General features: G+C 34.2%; 1 protein-coding gene across 1 annotated transcript in view; it reads left to right on the forward strand.

The window, feature by feature from the left end:
- HDAC9 (histone deacetylase 9) overlaps nucleotides 1-6,715 on the forward strand; it is a 927,480-nt gene extending 920,765 nt beyond the window's left edge. Inside the window, exon 27 of the mRNA XM_047849221.1 lies at nucleotides 6,208-6,715. Within this exon, the coding sequence (XP_047705177.1) occupies nucleotides 6,208-6,247 (40 nt within the window). The 3' untranslated portion in view covers nucleotides 6,248-6,715. The remainder of the gene's footprint in view (nucleotides 1-6,207) is intronic.
- The last annotated feature ends 4,671 nt before the right edge of the window (nucleotides 6,716-11,386 follow it).

Consider the following 11,386-nt stretch of genomic DNA (forward strand, 5'->3'; position numbering starts at 1 on the left):
ACTAAGAAGAAATATCAATTCAAAGTGAAGACATCAAGAAAGGAAGAAAGGAACAAAGGGACTACAAAACAGCTAGAAAACAATTAACAAAACGGTAAGTTCTTAGTTATCAACAATTATTTTAAATGTAAATGGATTAGATTCTTCAATCAAAAGGCATAGCATGGCTAAGTGAATTTAAACAAACAAACAATACCATCTACATACTGCCTATAAAAGACTACTTTAGCTTTAAGGACAAACATAGGCTCAGAGTCAAAGAATGGAAAAGACACTTCATGCAAATGGAAACACAGAATAGAGCAGGAGTAGCAGTATGTATGTAACAAAAAATAAATTTTGAGTCTAAAACTGTAATAAGAGGCAAAGGTCATTATATGTTGATAAGTAGGTCAGCTAATCAAGAGGATACAATTTTAAATATACATGCCACCAACATTGTAACACCTAAATAAATTGAGCAAATACTAATGGATCTGAAGGGAGTAATATACAACAATACAATAATAGTAGGTGACTTCAGTACTCCACTTTCTACAATGGTTACATCATTCAGAGAGAAAATCAGTAAGAAAATATTGGACTTGAGCTACACTTTACAGCAAATGGATCTAACAAACATAAACAGAACATTTCATCCAACAGCAGGAAAATATACATTTTTGCTCAAGTGAACAAGGATCATTCTCTAGGACAAATCAAATGTTATGTTACAATACAAGTCTTAGCAAATTTTAAGACTGAAATTATACCAAGTATGTTTTCTGACCACAACGGTATGAAACTCCGAACCAATTGCAGGAGGAAAACTGGAAAATTCACAAATATATGGAAATTTTAACACACTCTTGAACTAATTGTTCAAGGATGAAATCAAAAGAAAATCAAAAAATGTCTTGAAATAAATATCTTGAAGCAAACAAAAATGGAAACAGAATATACCAAAACTTATGGGATAAAGGGAAGGCAGTGTTAAGAGGCAAATTTGCAACAGTAAATGCCTCAATAAATAAATAATCTCAAAACACCCAAGTTTACATCTTAAGGAACTTCTAGAAAAAAAAACTAAGCCCAAAGTTTCTAGAAGAAAGTACATAACAAAAATCACAGCAGAAATAAATGAAATAGAGAATAGAAAAATAGGAAAGATGAACAAAATTAAGAGTTGATTCTTTGAAAACTAAAAAGGTTGACAAACCTTTAGCTAGACTTACCAAGAAAGAAGACTCAAATAATAAAATTATTAATGAAACGGGATACAACTAATACCATATAAATACAAGTGGCATAAGAAACTACTATGAACAGTTATATGCCAACAAATTGGATAACCTACAAGATATTAATAAATTCTTAGAAATATACAATATACCAACATTGAATCATGAAGAAATAGAAAATCTGAACAGACCAATAATGAGTAAGGAAATTGGATCAGTAATCAAAAACCTCTCAAACAAAATTCCAGTCCCAGATGGTTTCACTGGTGAATTCTTCTAAACCTTTAAAGAAGAATTAACAGCAGTTCTCAAACTTGTCCAAGAAATCGTAAAGAAGAGAATACTCTCAAACGTCTCTTAATATACCCCATATTGCCTCAATATCACAGTCAGATACTACAAGGATTCTACAAAAAAAGGAAAATTATAGGCCAACACCCCTGATGAACATTGATGTGAAAATCCTCAACAAAATACCAAGTAATTTCAACTACACATTTAAAAGATAATACAACATCAAGTGGAATTTATCCCTAGGATGGTTCAACATATGCAAATCAATCACCATGATACACCACATTAATAGAATGGAGGATAAAAATCATCTGATTCTCTCAATAAGTGCAGGGAAAACAACTGACAACATTTAACATCCTTTCATAATGAAAACTCTCAACAAATTAGGTATAGAAGGAACATACCTCAACATAATAAAGGCCATATGACAGACCCACAGCTAACATCATACTCAACAGTAAAAGTTGAATACTGTCCCTCTAAGATCAGAAACTACATAAGGGTACCTATTCTCACCACTCCTATTCTACATTGTACTGGAAGTCCTACCAAGAGCAATTAGGGAAGAAAAAGATACAAAAGGCATCCAAACAAGAAAAGAAGAAGTAAAATTATCTCTGTTTGCTAGTTGCAGAATACAAAATAAGATCTATATACCAAAAAGAAGACTCTGATGAAAGAAACTGAAAATGACACAAAGAAGGTTTAACTGTTTGGAAGTGTCCATACACCAAAGTCATCTATAGAGTCAATGAAATTCCTATCAGAATTCCAATGGCATTTTCCACAAAAATAGAAGAAAAAAAATCCTCAAATTCATATGGAATGACAAAAGACCCTGTATAGCCAAAACAATCTTGAGAAAGAACAAAGCTGGAAGCATCACACATCCTGAGTTAAAACTGTTCAAAGCTGTAGTAGTCAAAACAGTATGGCACTGTCATAAAAGCAAACATAAACCAATGAAACAGAACAGTCAGCCCAGAAATAAACCCTCACATATACCGTCAACTAATATTACCAAGGGAGCCAAGAATATTCAAAGGGGAAATAATCTCTTCAGTAAATGGTATTGAGAAAACTGGACATTCCCATGAAAAAGAATGAAATTGGACCCTATCGTACACCACTCACAAAAATTAACTTGAAGTGGATTAAAGACTTACATGAAGACCTGAAACTATAAACATAGTTATAGTTTAGAAAAAAAATAAGGAAAAAAGCTTCTTGACTTTGGTCTTTTGCAATGAATTTTTTGGATATGACAAAAAGAAGAAAAAGCAACAAAAGCAAAAATATAAACATGTGTAACTACATCAACCTAAAAGTTTTTCACAGCAAAAGAAACAATCAACAAAATGAAAAGGCAACCTATGATATAGAAAATATTTGCAAACACATGTATATATGTGATATATGGTATATTTGCAAATCATGATACATATATAAGGGGTTGATATTCAAAATATATATGGAACTCATACAATTCAATGGCAAAAAGTAATAATTTGATTAAAAAATGGACAAAGGACCAGAACAGATATTTTTCTAAAGAAAACATACAGATGGCCAACAGGTATATTAAAAGATGTTCAACATCATTAATCATTAGGGAAATGCAAATCAAAACCACAATGAGATACCATTTTACATCAGTTAAAATGGCTAGCATGAGAAATACAAGAGATAATAAATGTTAGTGATGGAGATTGCTTAATAAATTAAAAATAGAACTACCATGTGATGCAGCAACCTCACTACGGGGTATATAATCCAGAGGAAACAAAATCAGTATCCTGAAGAAATGTCTGCACTCTCATGTTCATTGCAGCATTGCTCACTACAACCAAGACAAGGAAACAACCTAACACCTGTCTCCATTGATGGATGAATGGATAAAGAAAATGTGGTATAAACTTCCAATGGAATATTATTCAGCCATAAAAGAGATTCAACATGAGTGAACCTGAGGGCATTAGGCTAAGTGACATAAGGCAGACAGATAAATACTCATTTGTATGATCTTACCTATATGTGAAATCTAAACCTATTGAACTCAGTATGTATATAAGATGATGGATTCTTTTTTTTAATGTTTATTTTTGAGACAGAGAAACAGCAAGAGTAGGGGAGAGACAGAAAGAGAGGGAGACACAGAATCCGAAGCAGGCTCCAGGCTCCGAGCTGTCAACACAGAGCCCGATGCGGGACTTGAACCCATGAACTGTGAGATCATGACCTGAGCTGAAGTCGGACGCTCAACCAACTGAGCCACCCAGGCCCCCAGATGATGGATGTTAACTAAACCTATTATGATAATCATTTCACAATATATGTAAGCCAAACCATCATACTGTACACCTTAAACTTATTCAATTATATATGTCAATTATTTCTCAGTAAAACTGGAAAAAGTCCACATTGAACTGATAGAAACAGAGAATAGATTGTTAGTTACCAGGGGCTGGGAGTTGGGGGAAATGGGACAATGTCGGTCAAAGGGTACACACTTTCATTTATAAGATGAATCAATTCCAAGGATGTAATGTAAGGCAAGGTGACTATAATTAACAGTAATGTATGCATGAAAGTTGCTATGAGATTAAATCTTGAATGTTCTTACCATAACAACAACCAGATGGTACTTACATGAAGTGAAAGATGTGTGTTTGTGGTAAACATTTTGCAATATATTTGTGTATCGAGTCATCACATTCTACACCTTAAACTTATACAATGTTGTATGTCAGTTGGATCTCAATAAAGCTAAAAAAAAATAGGAAAACTCAGTTTCCATTAGAGTTTTCTTCTCAGCATGCTGATAATTTTAGTTTGGAAAGATTTTAATAGAGTATGACTCATTTAAATAGTTTTTTTTTAATCTTATATAACAATGCTAAATGCTTTCTCACAACCTCCTTATCCAGTATACTCTTGGACAGGCTATAACTTCCTAAGAAATGATTTTTTTTTTAGTACTCACGTGGACTGATTTGGCACCCCTTTAGGAAATGTCAAATAATGAATATCTGATATTTCTCATGCTTTAGAGGATGCATTAAAATCCTTTTTATTACCATCTCATTGATATTATAAAAACACTAAGTTAAAATGGCAACTACTTGGGGCACCTGGGTGGCTCAGTCGGTTAAGTGTCCGACTTTAGCTCAGGTCACGATCTCTCGGTTCATGAGCTGGAGCCCCATGCCGGGCTCTGTGTTGACAGCGGAGCCTGGAGTCTGCTTCAATTCTATGTCTCCCTCTCTCTGCCCCTCTCCTGCTCGCACTCTGTCTCTCTCTCTCTCTCTCTCTCTCTCTCTCTCTCTCTCTCTCTCTCTGTCTCTCAAAAATAAATAAACGCTAAAAATTTTTTTAATGGCAACTACTTTATTTATAGATGCATAGAAATCTTGATTTATTTTCCTTATAAATGTATAAAACAACATGGCTAAATAGTTAATTTGTCTTCAGGAGCAGCTTTGTTTTAAACATAGCATTTTTTTTTTCCATTATGAAAGTAACTCATAGAATCATGGCAAGTATAAACTATATGAAAAAAATGAAAACCACCTATCTATTACTGCACCATCCAAAGAGAACCATCATCCAAATATTGTTTCCTTAGTTTCCTGTGGTAGCATAGGCATAACTCTGTATCTCTGAACCATTCACACAATTGTATGCATATGTTAGATGACAAAGGGACAGATCCAAAGTATTAAATAACTAATGTCTCATAGTGTTTATTGTTTACAAGTCAAGTTTGTATCTTTTTTTTAACCTTACCTAATTCTGTAAGGAACATTTTTTCCCTCTGGTTTTGAACCTGAAGCCACTGCTTCATGGGAGTGCAACATTAGCAGTTACAACATTAGCAAATCGCAGAGCTCAGACTCAAACTCACTTCTCTCGGCATCTCAAATCCCAGTAGTCTTCCTCAACAATCCAACTACCTCATGTATTTGGATTTCTCCTACAATCTGTCCTTTTGACTAAATTAAAAATCATTCTAAAAGTTTGCCTTAAAACACCCTCAGAGTGTTACTAAATTAAGTTTAAATATCAAGTATAAATTTCCAAGCAATTAGTTTTGGTTTTGCCTGAGCAGAACACCCCACAGATGATGCCGAATAAAAACTATTTACACACTTCCATAGAGCATTTCTTGTAAAAATGTTGGGTCTGTAGCAGTGATTTACTAATCAAATTCAGAATTTGATTTGAAATGCCTCCGGCAGGCAGCCAATCCAGTTATGAAAGAACAGAAGCAAAAACTAGAGCCCTGGTGAGTCTCCTCCAGAAGCTAGATGGGTCCTTTGCTCTCATTAGCAAACTGGTTCCATAGGAAATCATTGTGATTGCTCCTAAAATAAAATATTGTAGTTAATTTTTTCAATAAATTATTGGACTGTACTAGACACAAAACATGTACATTTCAGAATCTAGACATAAAATATTTTGACATGTTTTAATATAAACAGGAACATTTCCAATGATTGCTTGGATCTAAAATGTTTTTCCACTTGACATTTGTTTATACTTCCTAGGAAAGAAACTCTATTTATGGATAACTGAATAACACAAATAAACATTAGAGAGAGCTGAAAAATCAGCTTTGATTATGCATGAAAATCTACAATGTCATTGTGTACTCTTATGCCGTATTCTGATTGCCTGTTTATTTTTACAGAACTGCTGGTGAGCCTATGGAAGAGGAGCCAGCCTTGTGAAGTGCCAAGCACACTCCCCCCCACCATATTTCCTGTGTGTGACATCATTGTGTATCCCCCCACCCAGCACCCTCAGACATGTCTTGTCTGCTGCCTGGGTGGCACAGATTCGATGTAACATAAACACTGGGCACAAAATTCTGAACAGCAGCTTCACTTGTTCTTTGGATGGACTTGAAAAGGCATTAAAGATTCCTTAAACATAGCCGTTTTGAGTCTAAAGTTACAGTAAACCATGATTGGAAGAAACTGCTTCCAGCATACTTTTAATATGCTGAGTGACCCACCCCCACGCCCAAAGTTTAAACTAGTAACATCCGGTACAGCATTAGATACTGTTAATTATGGATGCTACAACAGCCAGCAAAATTTTGGGCAAAACCTAAGAAATATTCATTCCTGACATTCTGATCAGTTTTTCTTTATTGCATTTTTGTCAGTCTTAAATTGCTTACAGGATTTGCTTTTGGGTATGAACAGATAGCAGTTCTTGACATATTGCGGGGGGGGGGGGGTGTTTTGTTTTGTTTTGTTGTTTTTTGGCCTTTAACACATGGTTCAACTCTTACTCGTAAGAGTCCAAGATGGAGGAACTGGGATGAGGCTTTGTTCAATGGAATAAACCATGCTGTCTCTCAAAGTCCAAATGCCAAAGGATCTTCACAAACTGTATGTAATGGTGCAATGTTTTATGTCACATTTCTTGAGAAAACCCTATTTCCCTAACCTCCCTCTGTGTGTTCTCACACATGGGAGATTTGCAACTGTATTTGAGGATGAGGTCTTCTATCTGCCTCCTACATCCCTTGCTCTAATGATAGTCACTTCAAGCATATGCTACATAGAGGATGGTCTTACTTTGTTCCAAATCTATCAAGAACTTTGTTCTCTTTTTATTTTATCTCCTCCATCACATCCATTCTTTTTACCTTTCATCCCTCCTTCCTATAGAAAAGCTAAAGATTACCCATAATTTTCCCAATTACTTAGGAGCTTTGAGTCTTTCTTTCTTTCTTTGATTCTTTCTTTCATTTATTTTTATTTTATTTTATTTTATTTTATTTTATGTTATTTTATTTTATTTTATTTTTATTTTTCAGGTTAACAGTTGTTTGGCTTGATGTGTTCTTTTAACTCTGACACCACTGAGGTGAAGGAATGCTACTGAATTTTCTAGATCTTTGAAATGTGTTAATGAAGGCATTGCCTATTTGAAGTCACCTTGAATTGAGTTAACCATGAAGTTGTGCCTTCCTGTGGGGAGGGGGGGAACAAAAATACACTTAACCTTCATACATGTTACCTTAATGTCAAAGGCTAAAAATAAAGGACATTTATTTCTGAGAATAAAATCAATTTACTAAATATAAGTAGGTTATACCCTACCTCCCAAAATTTTATTTCAATGTATAACTCAAACACCTAAAGACACTGATGTAGAATACCTCGCAGTATTTAATGTCTGACAATGCTTTTGAAAGAGTTGATGTTTCTTTTTATATATTTTCCTAAGTCAAAGGATATATTAAAGCCATAAGTGAAGATTGTCATGCTTTTATTCAGAAATCTGAAAGAAACCTTAATTAAAACAAGGTTTTAGGAAAGGCCATGATATGAAAGATATAAAACAATATGGTTTTAGTTAAAGAGGACTCTAACCTGTAAATCAAAGATGAAAGATCTCACTCAAGTAGAATTATATAACTCCCTTTTGTTATACAGTCATACCATATTTTTCATGCATTTGGTTTTTTTAGGATTACCATTTTAATTTTAAAGACTTTTATTACATATACAAAAATGGCTCAATACTTGGTTTAACATCTTAGAAATTTGAGACACCCTTTGAAATAGGAAATCTGAAATGGAATGTAACTCAGTATTAGGTAAAAATTAGTTTTAGTGCATAAGGGTAAGGTCAATCTAGATTCACAATAATAATGAATCTTTGTTAAAAAATCATATTTTCAGAGAAATTGATGCCAATCATATTTGCTAGCTATTGCAATTTTTTCTGTAATTGCTTGAGGAGACTTACTTACAGAAAACCAAATAGTGGAGCCAAAGGCTTTAATAAAAAAAAAAGACACCTCTCCCCCTTAAAAAGAAAGTTATGTCATATTTTAATTGGAAACATAATTGTGACTTTCTAAACTCAGCTTCATAATTACAAATCTCAGTTATTACTTTCGGTCTTCCCAGATATTTTTTAGACGTTGAGTAAGAAAATGAAACAGTATAGTGCAAGCATACTAATTTACTAACATTTCCTATAATAATTTTGCCACATATTTAATATATACAGCCATCAGTCTGATAAAGCCAAATTACTAGGACACCTCCATGGTTATTTAGATTTACAACATGATACATTAATGAGTTAATCACACATTCTTCTGTGTGGTACCCAATTGGTTGCAGTTAGGGTCTTTAGGATGCATGGAGAGGGAGATAAGGTAGGGAGAAGATTAATCACAGCTGAATGTAGTTGTAAGAAGAGCCTGCAAGTGCTTTTTGATTATACCCTTACAAGCTCTAGTGTATTCCTCAGGGACCGAATGGAGGCTTTTTGAGAACATCAACACTTCTTTTGAAATAGACCAGCACTTTTTGAAAGGGTGGTTTCACTTGGTAATAGTTTTCTCCGCTTATACATTTAATTTTTATTGCTCATAATAGTAAGAGATTATTAGAACTACTCTCTCTCTGAAGTTTAAATACATAAGCTTCCTCACAATCTAATAGATCACATACATGATGAGTAAAAATGATGACTTTTGAGAAATCAATTAGCAAATAATTCTAGGACTTTAATAATATTTGATAATAAGTACAAAAGGAAAGTTAATTTTCTCAATTATATAGTACAACCCAGTGTCTGAAAAACAGACAATTTTATTAGGATAATAAGTAAAATGGACCTCAAACGGTAATAGAGGCTATTTAATTATTGCTTACTAAATGGGAAGAACATTTTGAGATGAAATATTTTGAAATATTTTTAAACATATTTACAACATCAATATTAGAGATAGAAATCTGCTCTTGAGAAAAACAGAGATACACAGGAAAAACTATTACAAATCACATTTCCATTACCAATCATAAGAACTGAAATCTTGCCTTCAGTTTTGACTATAACCCTTTGCAAAACTCTCATAAACCTCTCACTGAGGACATAGCAGAGGAACCTACCTGGCTGGCAACTCTTGATCTTGGGGTTTTAAGTTCAAGCCACATGTTGGGTATAGAGATTACTTAAAACCTTTAAAAAACAGACAAACAAACATAGTGGATTTGAAAGCAGGACGTCTCCTCACACAATTTCAGAAACTATGGGGCTGGTCTCTCCTAACAATTTAGTACTCTTATATTTCCAAAGGTCATTCATAAAGCTTTGTGGATTTACTGGGTTTCTTTACAGACTCCATATGGAAGTAAAATAGAATGACCATGAAGACAGTCTCCTGGGAGAAAATTTCAGTCAGCACTTTCACACTTATTTTTTATGGCAGCATCTATGTTTAGGACAGTTTATTTAAATATTTCTTAGTATTTATCTTTTGAAAGTTTATACTCAGTTTGTCTCAGTGAAAGTATTAAATGTCTAATAGCCGCAAAACAAACAAACCAAAGGTTTTTATCTTAAAAGCAATTCATTCTGAGCTTCAAATAACCACTCTGTCAGAGTTTGACATTGTCATTTCTAGTGGCATCTATCTTAACATTCTTTTCCTGCTTCAGGAATGAAATCACTAGACTAGCAGAGAAAATATGAAAAAAAAATAAGAAATAGGGAAAAACACCGATTCAACTCTATACCATAAAGAGGGCGTTTTCACCTCCAAAAGAAATGAAAACCAGATGGTCTAAAACTAAGAAATGGGGGCATTTTATTGTTGTCTTCAGAACTGATCATCAGCATGGTCGTTATCTTCATCAAATATCTCTTGTGTTCCCAAAGGGCACAATTACATTTTGGTCTCCAACAGTATTTTATACTATTTACTGCCTTTTGAATGAAGTATTACGAGTCTTATTACATCACCTAAATCAACACCGTCACTAAAATATGTGCCTATGCGTGACTTCTTTTCCCTGTCATATTTACATTGAAAATCATAGCCCTTGCATCTTAACACCTTGCTTTTCCTTCATCAAATGCTTTATGAAACAAAACATGCTTGTCATGTGGTCCAGAGTATAAATTGTGTAGATGAACATGGGATACAGGACTCTAGAACTTGATTTCTCCAAATCAGCGGCAGCCTTTTTTTTTTTTTTTTTTTATGATATACATGGCTAGTTTTATATAATGGTTTATGCAACAACTGAGTCAGTTAAAACATGCTTGAAATAGCTGGGTCAGACAGTTGAAACTTAGACTATTGACCTGGAGCTTTTTGGACTTGATCTTAATGATTGAGTAATGGAGTTGTAACAATTTCTCAAACCATCTTCTCTCTCTCTCTCTCTGTCTCTCTTTTCTTTTTCTAACCATCTTAATTCTCTAACTGGAATGTTTAGCAAATACATGGTGAATTCACCATACCGTGCCAGTCTTTCTAACCAATAATTTCATTTTACCCTTCTCTCCTTCCATTGTCCAACTCCCAATGCCAAATTGCCATATCTAAACTATCAGGGTAATTTCTTAAATTTATGTGTTTAGTAAGTAGAAACAACGTTGGCAACTTATTTTCTGAGACACCACTAGGTATACTTTGATTCATGCCAATTTATACAAACACTTTACTAGATACTCTTTTATCTTCCTTTTTATCTCTTCCTTTTCAGGAACCATTTGACTTTTTTTCTACACTTATTTTAAAAGGTAGATCCAGGGGCGCCTGGGTGGCGCAGTCGGTTAAGCGTCCGACTTCAGCCCGGTCACGATCTCGCGGTCTGAGAGTTCGAGCCCCGCGTCAGGCTCTGGGCTGATGGCTCAGAGCCTGGAGCCTGTTTCCGAGTCTGTGTCTCCCTCTCTCTCTGCCCCTCCCCCGTTCATGCTCTGTCTCTCTCTGTCGCAAAAATAAATAAACGTTAAAAAAAAAATTAAAAAAAAAAAAAAAAAAAAAAGGTAGATCCAGTTATTGTGTTTTGGCCTACAATTTTGGACCTGGCACTTTGTTTTATTAA

Source organism: Prionailurus viverrinus, chromosome A2 (genome assembly GCF_022837055.1).
Source record: "Prionailurus viverrinus isolate Anna chromosome A2, UM_Priviv_1.0, whole genome shotgun sequence".
Classification (NCBI taxonomy): domain Eukaryota; kingdom Metazoa; phylum Chordata; class Mammalia; order Carnivora; family Felidae; genus Prionailurus; species Prionailurus viverrinus.